Below are 17,034 nucleotides of genomic sequence, written 5' to 3'. Positions count from 1 at the left end.
GGCGGTCACATGTATGGGGTATGGCTCATATGAGCAGTCCAGACTGCTCATGTGAGCTGTGTACACATGATGATTGTACATATTCTAATGGGATCTAAGTTAGTAATGTCTACACTACTGTCCATAGAACCTTCGACCCAGACATGAATGGTACTCCGTCCATCTGGCCAGCATACTACAGAGAACTTGCAGATTCGGAGTCAATCCCGTCGATGATAGAACGGCTAAGCAGAAGGACTACCAACCTCCATCATGTCAAATCGTAATATCTGAGTCAAATCAAAATAGATAGAAAAAGAGAGAGAGAGAGAGAGAGAAGATAAGATAAGATGAAAAAAAAAATAGAGAAATGAAAACAGAAACAAGTTCCTGTAAGATGCAATGCAACATGCAAAACCCTCCCGGCCAACAGCAAGAATCGCCGAATTCAAAGTCATGCAAATACAATTCGATGCAATGCAATGCTGCAAAGAACACAGAATGAACGAACACGAACACGGAACATGAACATGAACATGAACATGAATATGAATATGCTTGCTTATGCTCGGCGCTGGTGACTGAAGAAGAAGAAGAAGAAAGATAGGATAAAATCAGGGCTAGGCTTCGCTTTGCTTTGAGGCTGGAAATCGTGGCGTCTATGAATGGATGGTTGTCGTTTCGGGAACGTTTCAGTCAATCAGTCAATGGGATCGTTTCCCCTCCCTTCCCTTGGTTCATGTGGTTGTGGATTGGGGGGTCATTCGTTTATCTCATAAGAATTCATGAGGTGGTTTTGTTTTTGAGATGGTGTGAGATGGGGTGGACAGAAAGGAAGCAAGAGAGATAAAGAAAGGAAAGTTAAGGATAGTGAGATTGTGTGGATGATGTTTTTCGAGGATTTTGTATTTTCTTTTTGTGTCTTGTTGATGGTAAAGAGTGTTGAAGTTTGGTGTATGAAGTAGATGAAATGGAAATCTGAGTAGAGAGTGTAGAGCTTGAGCCGAAGCGTAGTAGTAGTAGGATCTCTGATCTGTCGTGCTTGCCAGCTGTGTTGTGCGTATCCAACAGCCAGTAGAGGAGTCCAATGAATGCCATCGGTCAAACAGCGAGTCCCCAAAAGAGAATCGAATGTCAAGGTGAAAAAGTGTTGAAAGACAAGAATCCTGCTGTGGTACGGATTGAGGTCAGAAGAAGAATTTGGTCGCACGTCCATCATCTCCAGGAGATGTCCACTGGTATCCAGGTCAGTGTCAACCTCCCACTTGCGATACAATGAACATATGATTCGGAGGCGCGATGCACACAGCGTAAGAGTATTCATGTCTTTTTTTTATGGTCATGCTTTTCGGTCGTCCAAGGGCGTTTTTGTCGGTTTTCGTCGTCTCGTTTCTATCGCACTGGAAAGAAATAATCGATTTTCGTTTTATAGCTTCATGTTTGTCATCAAAGTCGTTAATACCGTGTCTGTCGTTATTACTGCTGATCCCCCATTCGGTCAGGGCCAAATTCATCCAGGTCATTAGTGAAGGTAATCAATGTCACTGTCGAGAGTAGGACATGTTCAGTATTTGTCTGCGGATTCGCTCTGCATCGGATATGCCTCGCTCGGTTGGATCGTATGGCAGTGCGCCTCTCATGTCCTGTTGATCTTTGGACGAAACGTCTCGGTTTACGGGCCTTGCCCGCGGTAGTGGTCCACTTGCAAATGGATCAGATAGTGACGGAGCGTGTCGGATAAATCTGCGCGATTCAGGCCGTTTCGATGCACCATCCACTTTGAAAGGTGAGCCCAATCGTTTGATGTTCTCGCCGCTCAAATTCAACAGCGGGTTGGGGGCAGATTTTTCGACAGAGGCGGTTTCCTCGTTCCGGGACGCCGAAGATGGTGGGGAGAAGAGCTGGTCGAGGTTCTGGGGAGTGATGGCGCTGGTAGTAGCACCGCGGCTCCGAATGCGCACACGTCGGTGGCCAATGTCAGTCAATTTGCCGTCTCGAACGAGACTCTCCAAGTGCCTTTGCGTCTCCTGTTCGTCTGATAGTTCGCTCGATTGCTGCGCTATTTGAATAATGGGAGTGTCGTTGGTCGCTGATAGAGCTTCCACCTGTGGAGGAGGGCGCAACCGCGAACCAGTTACATGTATTGTCTCTCGCCGGGCCCTCGGAGTATGCCAATGAACGCTCTTCTTTGAAACATTTGGGCCCCAGGTGTGGTATGTGAATGGCGATCCGAGTCGCGGTACCGACGCCGGATCCTCCAGATGGACATGCGTCCTTGCAAGCGGCTCGGCGCGATGACTCTGGGGCTCATAATGAACAGACTGGGTCCATTCGCGGGTAGTGGTCGGCGGGGAGGCGTGCTCCATCGCAAGCTGTGACAGAGGCCCGGGGACGGAGCTAGCGACCAGAGATACACCCAAATCACGCGTGGCATAAGTGGTTGAGCTGCCGCCAGGACTCTCGATTTGAGGCACTTCATTCGAATGATGTGAGAACAGGTCCAGGGGCGGCGTCGGGCTGCGAGATTGCATTAATCTTTGGTAATGAGGCGCGATGGAGAATTTCCGCTTGCATAGGAGTTTCAATCTGCGCCTGGTCGATGCCTCCGACTTTGGCCACGCGGCCTTGGGGGATTCCGTTCTAGGTGTGGGCGTCGATTCACCGCTCCGTAGTTGCTGTGGCTGGTGCAGAGAAGATTGGAATGGCCGTGTCAGCCGGTATCGCTTCTTGTCCCATGATTTCTTTGCCTCTCTGGCCACACGATGTGTGACCCCCAGCGGCGGGATGCTGCCCGGAGTCATCTTGAATGGGGTGATTGTCGGAGCCTGAATGTAGAGCTGGTAAGTATTCCAGAGGTGATTATCCATATCCAGGGTCCATCGATCCTTCCTTGACACGTTCCGGGGCTTTTTTCCATCATTCACCGTCATTCGGGGCGTTTGTTCCAGGGCTTGTTTCGGGGGAATCTCCAGGTAAAAGAAGGGATCATGATGATCACTCTCCGCGCTGGTGCAGCTACCGCCCAGGGAGCGCCGGGACGCAAAAGTCTCAATCGAAGATACTGAGGAGTCGGACGCTTGCGACCAGGCGGAACCAGGCCGTTGGATTGTCTCGCCGATAGTCTGGTGATCCCATGAGGACCAAGCGCTGGGCTCATCGAACGGGCTGCCGCGGATTTGAGCGGGAGGTGTCTTCAAAGCCATTCGATTTCGTGGGGGAGCTAAAAAGCGATCGTCTCTCATCAAGGACTCGGGGAATGACTGCGCCAATGGAGCTTCGCGCGAGGAAGGGATCTCAATCGAGGGTAGGGGGATATCCGAAGGGTGGAAATCGAATGTGGTGAGGTCATACTGCGCCTGCGCAAACAGGTCGGTTCCCGAGCGGACACGCAACCTTCGCAGACGACAGCTAGAATGGTGAGGGGGAGGTGGAGGTCCATCCACATGGATTGATGTGCGTTCAGGTGTCCGTGGTTCTTCAGCGCTCGCTGAGTAGAAGGTGAAGTCCTTTGGCAGGGTGCGCGAGAGCCCTTGCTGCCGGTAAGCCATGACGTCGGATGTTCCGTGTCGCGTTCCTGGCGCAACCAATCGCAAGCCGGAGGGATTGCTAAGATGATGCGAGAAATTGTATTTCTTTTTGGGAGTTCTGTATCAATGCTAAGCGAATATCATTGCGCTCATCCAGTATGTTGCGATGTATAAGGTGTTAGCGCGGAGCTTGGATCTGGTGTTGCAAACACTTGCTTCAGTCGCAATTGAGTAACACCAAGATTGCTTTTGCGAATCAGACGTCTAAGGAGTATCGAAGCTCCAGGAGAAAGATCAAAAAGGAATCGGTCTCAGTAAACAGTTCAACAGGCCTTTCGATCAGTCCGAATGCGCGGTCGAGGGAGGAGGGAGTTCGTAATTCGTCAGGCGAACAAGGAAAGAGAATAAAAATAAAAAAAAAAAATAAAGAAAGGAAATATAGCTCGTCAAGATATGAGTGGTCGGTAAACAGGAAAAGCAATCGGATTTGTGTGTGTGTTGTTGAAATGGTCCAGTCAATGCGATGAAGCGCACGAGGAAGCGGTTGCGACTCAAGCTTGGAGTAGTTGTAGTTGTAGTTGTAGTATCACATCGGATGGGATCCACGGTCCATTGGGGGGCATTTGACAGGAAATGGGGCACGGGAGAGACACACAAAAACGCCAGACCAACACAAAAGAAAAGCAAGGACAAGGGAAAGATGCAAAGAGACGGGACTGATGCGAGCAATACGCTCGCCGGGAAGAAAAAAGAGACAGCGATGCAGGAGAGAGGTGGGAAAAAGGTGTAGAGGAAGAGAGAAGAAGCAAAAGAGCGAAGTAAATAGAGGACAGTAATAATAAGGATGGTCAGCGGTAATAATACAGTATCGGACTACTCGAAGAGCACCTAAATCACTCGATGCTTTAGGGCCTTGGGGGGGGCACGGTTTAGGCACTGCAGGCCTTCAGGGGCTGGTTCCACTCGACGAGCAAAGAGAAAAACGACCACGTCAAGAGGAAGATGCTCGATCATATCACTGAAAAGAGAGGAGAGAGAGAGAGAGACAGACAGAAAGATGAAAAGGCTGCTCGAAGTCATCCCTCAGATATCAAGCAACAACAAGAACAACAACATCATCATCATCATCATCATCATCATGTATGACTTCTCTGGAATGCGGAGAATTGTCCCGTGAGCCTGACTGCTTGCTGCTCCCCTACGCTGGATATGAATCATACAGAGAATGTCTCTACTACTACTGATCTGGATGTCTGGAGGTATCTGAGTTGATGCAATCATGGCAAGCTCTGCGGTGGTTCAAGTACCTTGCCTTCCACGGAATCTAGATATACTGACCATCAATCTACAGAATATCTATAGTCCCACTGAGACAGACACTCACCTCCTATATTTCTATGATTCTGTATAGAGGTCTCACTACGGAGTACCTGGTGAGTACTCCGTTTTTTCCAACCGCCCTGTAATATCAAGACAAGAACCGCCCATTGGTCTCTAATTTCCGTCGGCTGGTCGGTCAGGGCCAAAAAAGAAAAAAAAAATCTGAATCGCCTCACCGCGCGCAGCGATTCTCTGTGGACAGTTCTAGGGGATAAAATTCCAGAAATTCGCTGCGGTCGACAAATCGCAGCCCGTCCGATGGAGTCGTTCCTCCAGTTGTGTTGCTCAGCTGTGTGCTGGCTTGCTTGTCCGGCTGTGACTGGTCCCCACGAGAGAGACAACTAACTACTTACACTTGATATTTAATAATGATGGTTGTTAGTTACTGCATCCCACTGCAAGGAGGTCTTAGAAGGATCTCATCAACGTCTTTTTCTTCCATTAATGTTCAAGCCAAATCAAGGCATTGAACTCCTGGAGCTGACGGATTTACATCCCCATTCTGACCTCACCTCAACATCCATCGAGTCAATCAAGCGGTCAACAGACGGGAAACCCCGGGTGGCTGGGAAGAATTCCACCTCGACCGCCAGACCCTGGAGAAGGGGAGCTCAATGGGCTCCAGACTCCAGAGTACAGAGTCCACGGGTTCAGTTCATCCGCTTTTTGACCAAAGACAGGCCTTGGAGCCGATCATTCCATGATCCACAAGTGACAAGCCTGTTCTGTTCAAGCGCTGCGCTCTGAAGCGTTTTACAGGTTTCACTGTCTAGAACGGAGTAGATAGTGTCCATGTCTAGCCTAAGTACTAAGTAACAGTAGAGTCCTAGTCTCCTAGACAGGCTCAAACTCCAGTCTCCTGCAGTCGCAGATGCACATCTCCACCCTCAGATTGACAAACCACGATGCGAAGCTGGGCTGAGCATGCATTAGTCCGGCGTACAGCGTATCTACCAGACTACCACGTACTGTGCGTTGCGTGCGTGTTGGCTGTTCAAGACGCGACTGAAGTAACCGCCTCATGAAGGCAGTGCTACTCCCTCAGTTATTGTTGGGCCACAGTATCCTCGATCGAAGGTAGTTGAAATAGAGTAATCCCACAAAGAAACACTCTATTTTCCCAAGCAGCTATTGTTCAGTGTTCACAATTGATTGAATCACAAAAAAAAAAAAAAAAAAAAAGAGGGCTACAGTGTGAATGGTCTTTGTTATACTCTCCCTCTCGTCGAAGCACAAAGCCAAAACCGCCCAGGTATAAAGTGCTTAGTCATTCGCTTATCACATCGGAGATCTTCGGGATTCAACGCGTCAAGGAGGGGTAAGAGCACGCGTCTGGACGCGTCTACCACGCGTATCCGCGCGTGTGGTAAATTACCGTATCATGCACGAGGCAAGAATTCTCACTGGACGAACATAAAAAAATAAAATAAAATAAGAAATGGTATTCAAAGATCGAATCAGCATGGAAGCAATTTGGTGAAGAGCATTAGGTAGGTATCGAGGCTGGAATTCTGGAGAGAACTCCTCTCGGTGGGTTTGCAGCTTTCACTGGGAGACAATTGTATTCCTGGTTTCTTTGGTGGATCGCTCAATAATAGTACCTACAACCTACCTACCTAATTACTTACTACGCGCCTATACCTGTGCTCCATCGATTCTTTGGGCTTGGATCTTGGTAGCTAACATGAGTAGTAAGATCTGCATCTGATTTCCATGGGAATTATAGGTCAGGGAAGATGAACAAAGACTCCCCGTCGTTAACTCAAATCTTCCGGCTTCGGCCCGTTGAGCTTGAAGACATGGAACTGTTAAACTCTCTACATAGTCTTTCCGTCGCAGTAGGAGTATACGATTTGATTCAGCAATATACAGAGAATGAAGCCTTGGAAACCATTTACTAGAACTACATAGATAGATACAGGATGGAGAATCAGCCTGGCTATGACTTCGCATCTGCATGATTCCCGACTATTGTCTCCCTTGCGTTGACCAGTGCGAACTGCATGAGTCTGTGGGGGTACATGCACTTGTGTAGCTACTGCGGTTACTAGGGTATCCACCCTCACGGCTTCATCGTGTTCAGGTGAGGTTGGATGGTTGAACTCAGAACTTTGATGGCGTGGGGTACTGGAAGTAGTTCTGGCCGCTGTCTGTGAGCTGATCCTATCTTGCGGACTCTGGAGTTGAGAAGAATGGGATGGTTGTATGTACCCTGTGTCCTGTGCCCTGTACCCTATGGATGTATCGAGCCAAATGCTTGACCAGCAAGAGAATGATATCTCGACTGTAGCCCGCAGAATCCTTACATGATGCGCTGCAGCATCTCTCACAAACAGGTTGCGGCTACAGCGGTTGCATACCAAGTAGCATGGATGACAAGTTACAACAGAGTATGTGGGGAAAGCCGGTATAAGTACAGAGGTCCATATGTCATATCGTACGTGTGTTTTTGATTTTTTTTTTTTTTTCGGTTTGGTTTGGTTTTAGGCATTTGTCTCGCTAAGCATGCGCAAATCGATTCATCCCATGTAACAAACAGTTCATGCGGCCAATCCCTCCCCCAGACTCGAGAGATCAATCTCCGGCGTCCGCGCCTTGTAGAGGAACTTCACTCGGGGATCGCAGATAATCTCGGTGCCGTGCATGAACCCCTGCGGGCGGCCTTTGTCCTCTGCGAACTTCCAATCGTACTTCATCAACAGATGGATCAGGAGGATCTTGACCTCGTTCGACGCGAAGAATCGTCCGGGGCATGCGTGGATCCCATGGCCGAAACCAAAGTGTTCCGGGCTCGTCGTGACGAACTGGAAGCGGTGCTCGTTGCCGGGTTCCTGGCGTTTGTTGTAGAAGCGGTAGCCATCGTATTGGTTGGCGTCCGGATAGATGGATTCATCGCGCATCGCGTGAGCGGACACAATCAGGGTCGCCCCCTTGGGAATGTATGTGCCATCCGACAGGGTAAGGTCGGCTTTGGCGAGACGCTGCAGGAAGGCTTGGGAAAGTTCAGCATGTCGGAGATTTTACTCGGGTGCGGACATGGGAAAAGACGTACCGATGCTCACAGGATTCATGCGCTGGCTTTCCTTCATGACGCTGTCCATCAGCTTCAGCTTCGTAAGGCTGGTCTTCCTCAGACTTCCGTCTTCCTCCATTACGGCCCTGATTTCATCCCTGAGTGGCTGGATGTACTCCTGGTAGGCTACCAGGTCATACATAACATTCGTCAGCAGGTTAGACGTGGTGTGAATTGCGGCCAGAGAAAGACCAATCTGGTTCCTCGTTTCGTCAAAAGGACGCCCGGCGGCAACTTCTCGGAACCAATCCAAAGCATCTGCGTGCGTCCGTGGGGGATCTTCTGCCGGAAGCTTGCCTTGTCGGATCAGCTCTCTCTTTTGGATCTCGTCCTGAACAATCTTCTTGGCGACTCGGATGTGCTTCCGGACTCTACGCGTGGATGGCAGGAACCAATGGACCACGGGGCGGGTGATGGTGGGCCACAGTCTAAGAGCACGGGCTCCAATAAAGGCATCGGTGGTATAGTTGACAGATACATTCAGCCATTCCTTATCACGACAAATCTTCTCGCCCAGGAATACCAGGGATGACAACCGAGCAACAAGGTATGGAATTTCGCGCGCGAACATGAGAGGTTGCCATTCTACCAATGCAACTTCTTGTTAGAGGTGATGGGTTCGGATCGGGCAGGGAAACATACCATCAGTTCGCGGGGGCATTGTTTCTTTGACAACAGCCGCAGTCTCTTGCGAAAGAGGAATGGTGAGATTGCCTGTCAAGCATCATCAGCGATGAACCAAGTCGAATGTCAGCTACACGCACCAAGCGTATGGGTTAGCTTCTTGTTGATCACATCCAACAAGATGTGGTCTTTGTCCAGACCCTCAAAAGGCTCAAATCCTGGAATTTTGGATCCGAAAAAGGCCTGCACTATCGGTCAGCCTGCCCTCTACACATATGCATCTAGACAAAATGTAGCCACCTTCTTGTTCGCCTCGTCGAAGTTCAGATGTGGGTGACTCTTGATCTCGTCAATGAATTTAGGATGCAAGACGATCATGGGGGTGTGAGTGAACATCAATTGGAACACGGTCCTGCCCTGTCCTGGATATCAGCTTCTATCATTGGACTGATGTGATGCTTCATCACGCATATGAGCCATGATCCCAATATTCTTACCTGACTGAAGCCTTGAGCCATGAGCTCTTTCGCAGACTTCACAAAACGATCTTTGGCTTTGCCATTTGAAAGCTCCCATCGGCTTCTCCCTACCAAGGGGATGTTTCGATACGGATATCCATCAGCAAGCTCCTGGTAGAAATGCGACACAATCACCAAGAAAAAGGCCAGGGCGATTCCTTGGAGAAGGTATCGACTTTCGAGCAGCTCAGAAATCAAAGCCATGGTGACTGACTGAAGGACTCGACAGAGACCAAAACGAAGAAGATAGGGAGAATGCCACTCTCTGTGAGTAACAGGATACCGCTACTTAAAGCATTCACTCAATAGATAGGTCCATGAGTCTATGCCTCTATCTGAGCCCGCGGAATGTATACATCCGAGCGGGGACTTCCCTGCACAAGTCAGTGAGTCGCGAATACGAATGAATACGTCGAATACGGGATCAGCATTTGACCGTTGCGTTTTTGTGCTTAATATGGGAAGAAGTTATGGCAGCATCGGTATCATTTCCGGCCTGTTCGCTGCCTCTGCTTCCTGGTTCATTAGGGAAGGCGGGAATTTCTAGCCGAGAAGCATGAAACATCTGCAAGTATGGCATTCCTCCAGCTCGTACTCCGTACCAGAGTTTGATTAACATGCGTTTTACTGAAATAGGCATCTCGATTCCATGATCCTGTCCAAAGCGAGACGCTTGGACTCAAAGCCACGGTCTGCGTGTGTGAAACTGACAAGTGATAGAGCTCTTTTATGCCATAGTCGATTCTCGTTCATCATCCAAAGTAGCATTTGAGGAAAAATCATGCATGAAGATCTCCTACTTTCTTTCTTTCTTGAAGATGAGGGATCCTCAATTCCTGATTTGTCAGGGGTGTTCTCAGATCGACGATCTGAGATTAAGCGAAGAAACCATCATTGGTCGTGGAGCAGCATTTGACACCATTATGGAGTCTCTGGCTGCCACCAAGACCATCGTATTATCGTATTGGCGGGGAAAGATGGACTCTTTCTGGGCTTTTACTGTTTTGAGACTCGGTTCAAGCGCCATCCGTGATCCCATCTCCCTTTATGTAGGTTTTGGCGGAGAGGCACTAGGGAATTAGGGATAAATTGTAGCTGATTGCTGGGCGGCTGGAGTTGAGAGTCTGGAACTGTCGGAATGCTGGCAGTTGGCCACTTAGGTGGTGACAATCGTTGTCTGAATTGAAGTTGGTCGCTGGCCCACTTGCCTCTTTCTGAATAGAAGAACTTCTGGAATAATAGGATCCAATCTATTATTCATAGCATTGACTGCTGTTCCACTGGATGTCCCTTGATTCATAAGGTCTTAGCAGTCGCCCTCTGTACACCGTGTCTCCGCTCGGCTTGGAATCATGACGATTCTCGCAAGAAACGGACCTTCCAATGATGGTGCCTCAAAATGAGCATTCTCTGTGTGATCTATCGATGATTTGGGAACCTTCCATCTTCCACTCACTCGAGTTGCAGAAGATGCAAAGCAGCAGCCAGATCTCGTGATGCCAAGATTCCGCATTTGGCACCGATTTCAGAGTGCGGGGAAGATAAAGCTCCATCGCTTCAGGTGTACAACGGTCAACGACAACATACCTACATTCATTTCTCCCTTCCTCAACCATCACGTCTTGCCTCGTGATACCTCGTTTGTTCCGGTTAATCAAAGATATCTCAATTCTTCCGGCTATCCACCATGGGAGATTGTGGGCCAGCCGAGCTGTCTACCCAGGCTTCATTAGCCAGTCACCCTTCAGTCCCTTCTACGGAGTCGGATGAGATCTCTGTCCTTGTCACCGGGTTTGGGGTACGTTGCGATTCAAAGGCTTCCAGGTTGTTCAAGCTAACTCTAATACTTAGCCATTCAAATCCAATCTCGTCAATGCCTCATACTTGATCGCTTCGTCCCTTCCGCCTTCTTTCACCTTTACTTCCCCAGACACCTCGGCAGGCATGCCGGAAGGGTCTAGCCCTGTAACTCGCCGCGTCTCCATCCATGTCCATCCAACTCCTATCCCCGTGGCTTATTCCACGGTCCAAGCAACCATCCCTTCCATAATCGATGAATTCAGCCAGGCACATGGCGGTCGAAGACCAGATATCGTCATCCACATGGGCATCGCTGGCACTCGACATTACTACTCTATCGAATCCAAGGCTCATCGCGATTCATATCTCATGTCAGATGTCAAAGGGCGGTCAGGATACGAAAATGGAGAGAAAGGATGGAGGGAGTTGGACTTGCCCTCGGTGCTAGAAGCGGGGCGCTCAGCGAACGCCCTCGCTATGACGGACGTCACAGTACAATCCCAGGACACGTCGCTGTCGCATGCTGGGCAACCTTCATGGAACCCTCACCCACCAAACGACAAGTTTCTCAACGTGTGGAAGTCGTTTGCGCCGGGGGAGGACGTGCGAATCTCAGAAGACGCCGGCCGTTATCTTTGCGAGTTCATCTTTTACACTAGCTTAGCACATGCTTATCGACAAGGGCAGGATCGGAACGTTGCCTTCTTGCATGTTCCTGGCGCCTACAACGACCAGGCCGTCCAAACTGGGAGAGAGGTCACTGTTGCATTGATCAAAGCGTTGATCACCTGCTGGACATAATACAAATGCGTGAGTAAATGGGTTAGTTGGTTTAGAGCTACCTAATATCTTATGGCTTGGATAATGATATGTCGCATGGGTTATTTAATGAATGTGGATCCATAGATCGTCAGATATATTTTGTTGGTTCTGCCAGGGGTATGCATCACTTGTCCCACTTCAACAGTGTAGATAAGTACTATGCTCAACTAAACGATACTATGTGCACCTGAAATCCCCCTTTACCATCCAAACCAGATGATAATTGTGCAATTGACATTGTATTTGGTTCTTTGAGCATGCTATGAGATGTGATGGATATAGATCAGGCGGTCAACTCGGGCAGAATTCCGATATGACGATTTTGCTTACTGATTTCCAATTAAAGCCGATAAGAGAAGATATACGCTTCGAGGAATCCAGGCTTCATTAACACCCTGCGGAAGCTGGAACCAGGCCCTGACAACACACCATGGCGATATCGAGCGCCTTCCCAGCGCCGACGCTCCCAGTGGCCGTCATCGGGCTGCTCCTCGTCCTCCTCTCACCCAAAATCATAGGCTGGACGGGGACGAACAGATCAAGCCTCCTGCGAGCCCTCAAGCTCTCCAAGCGAACAACCACTGAGATCGTCTCCCTACGCATCTACCCGATCAAGTCCTGCCGCGGTCTGCAGCTTTCCAAGACCAATATCCGCCTACACGGCCTCGACCTCGACCGACAATGGATGTTCGTCGACGCAAAAACCCACGAGTTCCTCACCATCCGCCAGCTTCCGCAGATGACGCTCATCAACACCGCCCTCAGCGACAACGACAACGCCGGTGACGCCGGAAGCAGCACTCTCATCCTCAGCATCACGGGGGCCCCCGCCCACGACACCGTCCGCATCCCCGCCCGCCCAGACCAGGCCTGGCTCGCCGCGCACACCATGCTCTCGCAGGTGAAGATCTGGGACACGCAGACAGACGGCTACATCTACGGCGCGGCCGTCAACGCGCCCTTTAGCAAGTTCCTGGGCCGCGCCGTCTGTCTCGTGTACAAGGGCCCCACGCCGCGCATCCTCCAGGGCAACGGCGACCCGCGCCTGCTGGGCCGCGAGCAGAGCACGTTCTTCCCGGACGTGCATCCCGTGCTGATTGCGTCGGAGGCGTCGCTGGCGGAGCTGAATGCGCGGCTGTGCGGTAATGGCGCCGCGCCGATTACCATCGAGCGGTTCCGGCCGAACATCATTGTGCGCGGCGGGGCGGCGTGGTCGGAGGATTCGTGGAAGGTGGTGCGGATTGCGTCGGGAGAGGCGGAGGGGAGTGCGCCGGGGGCGTTGGAGCTGGATGTTGTGGCGCGGTGTGCGCGCTGCCAGGTTCCGAATGTGGACCCCGATACGGCCGTGAAGGATCGGCGGGAGCCGTGGGATACGCTGATGGCGTATCGGAGGGTGGATGAGGGGATGAAGTATAAGCCGTGCTTTGGGATGTTGAGCGCGCCGCGGAGGGAGGGGGTGGTGGCGGTGGGGATGAAGTTGGAGGTGGTGGAGGAGACGACGCAGCATCGGTATATCAAGGGATTTTGAACAAGCGCTGTCTGTGATCTGCTATGTATACGAGGCTGTTCGGAGGGAGGCTGTTTTTGAACGCATACTGTACATTTTTATGGCATATACGGCTATGAATATCGAGATGAATATCGACAAGGTATCTAATGCTGTAGGTATTTGGGCCTGCGCCCATCGCTTAGTTGTTCTTCATCTGCTTGCTGGCCGAGACACACCAGTTGCTCCAGTCGGAGAAGAACTGAGGCTGCACGTGGCACTTCTTGCTGAGTAGCTGCTGCTTGCGCGTCGCCGCATACACATCCACCACGTCCGAGATCGCCGCCTTGTCGTGAGCCACCAGCACCTTGACCACCAGCAGACTCGCCTGGCTGCAGGCCGAAGCATGCGCGGGCGGCCCACTATGCGTGGCCTCGGAATGAATCGACTTCAACAGCTCCCAAACGGGCTCGGCGGATGCCACCGGCGGAAGCGCCGAGCCCTTGCACAGCTTGGTGTACTCGCGCAGCACGGCGTTGGCCTTGTTGGACAGCTGCTTGACGGTCGACTTGCGCGTGAGCCGCAGCAGCGGGATCAGGAGGTCGAGCGCCAGCATCTTCGAGTGGCATTTCTTCACGTAGATCTCCAGCAGATCCAGCACGCGGTTCTTGAAGTTCACCATGTTCTCCTTGGCGTCCTTCTTGTCCTTCTTCTGGCCGAGCGCGTCGCGCCGCGCCCGGAATACCTTGACCAGCTGCTCGTCGACCTGCTCCATCTCGTCGTCATTCATGTCCGCGTCCGATTCGGACTCCTCGTTGAGGTCTTGGTCTGCGCGGTGCGTGCCGAGGGCTTCGGCCAGCTTGGCCTCGAAGGCGAGAAGGTCCTCGTCGTTCCCGGCTTCCGACTCGGACTCGGCAGAATCGCCTTCTTCGTCTTCGTCATCGTCCTGGCTTTCCTCGCCGGACCCCTCTGCATCAATGACTTCAACGTCACTGTCGTCCTCGTCAACGTCCATCATCTCTTCGTCGCCTTCTTCGTCATCCTGTTGCTCGAACATTTCCTGCTGTCCGGCAAGACTCTCTTTCGCTTCCAGGATCTGGACAGCCCCGTTAGCGACAGACTCTTCAACATTGAGGAAGATAGAGAGAGAAAAAAAAAAAAAAACATACAGAGACAAGTGACTCCAGGCCGTCCTCGGTGACCTTGTCGGCAAAGGCACCAAATACCTGCTCACTGATCCGGCGGAAGAGCTGCGACTGCTTCGACGCGAAGCTCAGAAGAATCTCCACCAGGGCGTCCGAGGCCTCGGAAGCTTCGTCATCCTTGGACTTCTTGTCGCCCAGGAACTTGGTGTAGCAAAAGTCAAGTTCGTCAAGCATTGATACAGCGTCGGCGTCTCCGTTGTACACCTGCAGAAGAGTCATCGAGTACAGCAGCTTGAACGCCTCGACGCCGGAGACTCCGTCTTTCTTCTCCTATGATGTAGTAATCAGTAACAAGTCCTCCTAGAGAATGACCGAGGATACTCACCATGCTCGACAGTTTCTTCAGAGACTTGAATGCCGTCTTGACCGAGTCGCGAAGCTTCTCGTCCATGTCGATGATGAACTTGCCATACTCCTCCGACTTGGCCGCGTCGCGGATCTTACGGACAACGGTGTAGGGGAGCGTTGTCGCGTACTTGTGGTTGACGATTAGAGTGTTCAAGCAGGAGCTGATTCTGTTCCGGAAAAGCTCCTGTGTCTGTTCGCTCACGGCAGGCTGGATGGATGAATCGTCCTGGGCCTTGAAGTAACCGAACCGCACAAGTGTGAGCAGAACCTGCTCAAGGGTGGCCTGCAAGTCATCCTGGGCTTCACCGCTGGCCGAAGCCCGGGACCTCACGATGGACAAGAGCAGGCCAGCAAGGGATTGCCGGCATGCCGCCGCGGCCTTCTCGTCGTCTGTCCCGGGCTTCGCAATAAGCTTCTCGAAAAGAGGCACGATCTGCTTCAGAGCATCGGAATTGGCCTCGACCACGATCTTCTCAATGGTCTTCGTCTTGGTAGCCTGGTCAAAGTTCACGGAGCCAGCCGCGCCCATCAAGCCGTTGACGGAAGCCGCAGCAAACTCGGGCTCCTTTGTGACACGGACCTGGATAGACTTGACGGCTTTGGTGGCCATCCGGTGCAGGTACCGATCCTCAACAGCAAGCTGGTTTGTGAGGCAACGGACAAGATTCTTGGTGAATACGACCGAGGCAAGTGGCAGGGGGCTTTCACCGAGGACCTTGATGAACACAAGGAAGCCCCAGTACTTGCGTTCCTCGGAGGATGAGGCAGCAAAAAGACCATCTGCATTTGATGTCTGTGGTTAGATATACCGCAGGACGTACAAACGAGAGGGGGGGGGGAGAGAAAGGACATACTGTCAACGACCTCGGACCAGAAGTCAGCAAAGCTGAGACGAGACGATGAACTCTTAGATTTGGAAGACTCCTTGGCTGATACACCAGCGAGCTGTCTGATGACGGCGTCCCAGGCGAAATGCAGCTTCGAGCTCCACACCCCGGATGCCTTGGGGTTACTGCCGGAAGCCCCCTCTGCGGAATCGGCAGCTGACGATTCCTTCATGACCTTGGCCAGCTGATTCCGGTCCTTTACATCCAAGGGGTCGTCATGTTTCCATACTTTGCTGGGAAAGTTCGACTTGGGGAAGGCCTCCTTGACTGCGAGCCAGATCGAGACACCCTCCGGTGTGCGGGCGAGCTCGTGCGAGCAGAGACGCTCCAGAGCAACCTCGACGTACTTCACCTCAGCCTTTTGAGCGGCAAGATCAAAGATGCAGCGGTAGATGATCCATCCGCATTCTTCTCTGATCCAGGGCTTCTTCTTGGCCAGATCAAAGACCAGGTCCACAAGCCTAGTCCACTCCGCAGGGGGAACCTTGGACTTGAACAGGATCGAAGACTTGATGATAGCCTCCGCGCCGAACAGACGTCCAAAGTGATGATCCCTTTGCTCCTGTGGTAAGAAGAGTTAGCACAACAATCGATGAGCGAGAGTCGGGACGTCATCCTACCTGACCGGACTCGCTACCCGAAGAATTCGACTGCGATTCCCAGACGTCCATAATAGCGGGGATCGTGAGCTCCGAGGCCTCCCTGGAGCCCGCGAACACCTGGGTCAGGATCTCCGTCAGGGCAATCGAAAAGCCGATTCTGGCGGCCTTGCGGCTGCTGCAGAGACCGCGGAAGAGCCTCTGCAGAGCCTTCTTGATCTGCTCGTCAGTGGGGTTCTTGTCCGGGGTGAAGTGCGACACCAGCGCTTGAGCGGCTTTCAGACGGATCTCGTCCTTTTCATTGGCGAGATCCTCGTAGATTTCGACCAGCTTGGTATCGACGTTGAATGGCTCGCGCCGCCGCTTCTTCGAGCCGGCGTGATATGGCGCCATGATTGGAGATGTAGGATACTTGTATTTCCCCAAGTGTTTCTCAGAGTTGAGCGTGTAGAAGCAAAGAGAAGCAGTGTCCACGTGTAGTTGCTGCTCATTGGAGATGCAGCGATTTGATGGTGGTGATACAGCGCAAAACAACAGAAAATTTATGAGGCCGGCGCCCCAATCGGGTTAGCGCCATCTGATAGGAGGCAACGGATCGCCGTTCTGGGCATCTTCACTTTTTGATAGTTGTCGGTGGTTTCTGAAGTCTCAGGGGTAGAATAAGAATAAATTACAGAATTTGGTCAGGTTCCATGGGGAGCCACTCGAATGTCCTTTTTAGATCTCTTTTTGGTGCCGTTATATCGCCAACAGCGAGGACAGTTTCCGCTGATATGCTCTAGGAAG

At 51.5% G+C, this 17,034-nt stretch overlaps 5 protein-coding genes across 5 annotated transcripts, besides 5 other annotated features; 2 read left to right on the top strand and 3 right to left on the bottom strand.

Annotated features, from left to right (window-relative positions):
* Nucleotides 1–286: 286 nt before the first annotated feature.
* Nucleotides 287–317: a microsatellite.
* Nucleotides 318–500: 183 nt separating this feature from the next.
* Nucleotides 501–532: a microsatellite.
* Nucleotides 533–1,520: 988 nt separating this feature from the next.
* Nucleotides 1,521–3,527, bottom strand: ACLA_082530 (uncharacterized protein; the record flags this gene model as incomplete). Its single annotated transcript, XM_001267987.1, has 1 exon — nucleotides 1,521–3,527. One exon carries the CDS (start codon nucleotides 3,525–3,527, stop codon nucleotides 1,521–1,523), a length of 2,007 nt encoding a protein of 668 aa, XP_001267988.1.
* Nucleotides 3,528–4,619: 1,092 nt separating this feature from the next.
* Nucleotides 4,620–4,646: a microsatellite.
* Nucleotides 4,621–4,646: a microsatellite.
* A 1,401-nt stretch (nucleotides 4,647–6,047) lies between these two features.
* Nucleotides 6,048–6,068: a microsatellite.
* Nucleotides 6,069–7,426: 1,358 nt separating this feature from the next.
* On the bottom strand, nucleotides 7,427–9,305 carry ACLA_082520 (cytochrome P450; the record flags this gene model as incomplete). The annotated part of the gene is made up of 6 exons (XM_001267986.1): nucleotides 7,427–7,878; nucleotides 7,939–8,544; nucleotides 8,602–8,673; nucleotides 8,724–8,826; nucleotides 8,884–9,000; nucleotides 9,081–9,305. 6 exons carry the CDS (start codon nucleotides 9,303–9,305, stop codon nucleotides 7,427–7,429), a joined length of 1,575 nt encoding a protein of 524 aa, XP_001267987.1.
* Nucleotides 9,306–10,788: 1,483 nt separating this feature from the next.
* ACLA_082510 (putative pyroglutamyl peptidase type I) lies at nucleotides 10,789–11,702 on the top strand (the record flags this gene model as incomplete). The annotated part of the gene is made up of 2 exons (XM_001267985.1): nucleotides 10,789–10,899; nucleotides 10,953–11,702. 2 exons carry the CDS (start codon nucleotides 10,789–10,791, stop codon nucleotides 11,700–11,702), a joined length of 861 nt encoding a protein of 286 aa, XP_001267986.1.
* A 451-nt stretch (nucleotides 11,703–12,153) lies between these two features.
* On the top strand, nucleotides 12,154–13,251 carry ACLA_082500 (MOSC domain-containing protein; the record flags this gene model as incomplete). The annotated part of the gene is made up of 1 exon (XM_001267984.1): nucleotides 12,154–13,251. The coding sequence occupies one exon, from the start codon at nucleotides 12,154–12,156 to the stop codon at nucleotides 13,249–13,251; it is 1,098 nt and encodes a 365-aa protein (XP_001267985.1).
* A 160-nt stretch (nucleotides 13,252–13,411) lies between these two features.
* On the bottom strand, nucleotides 13,412–16,641 carry ACLA_082490 (DNA-directed DNA polymerase POL5; the record flags this gene model as incomplete). The annotated part of the gene is made up of 5 exons (XM_001267983.1): nucleotides 13,412–14,305; nucleotides 14,379–14,684; nucleotides 14,740–15,542; nucleotides 15,617–16,211; nucleotides 16,270–16,641. 5 exons carry the CDS (start codon nucleotides 16,639–16,641, stop codon nucleotides 13,412–13,414), a joined length of 2,970 nt encoding a protein of 989 aa, XP_001267984.1.
* Nucleotides 16,642–17,034: the final 393 nt, after the last annotated feature.

This window comes from Aspergillus clavatus, genomic scaffold (assembly GCF_000002715.2).
Source record: "Aspergillus clavatus NRRL 1 1099423829806 genomic scaffold, whole genome shotgun sequence".
NCBI lineage: Eukaryota > Fungi > Ascomycota > Eurotiomycetes > Eurotiales > Aspergillaceae > Aspergillus > Aspergillus clavatus.
This window is presented reverse-complemented; position numbering and strand designations above follow the sequence as displayed.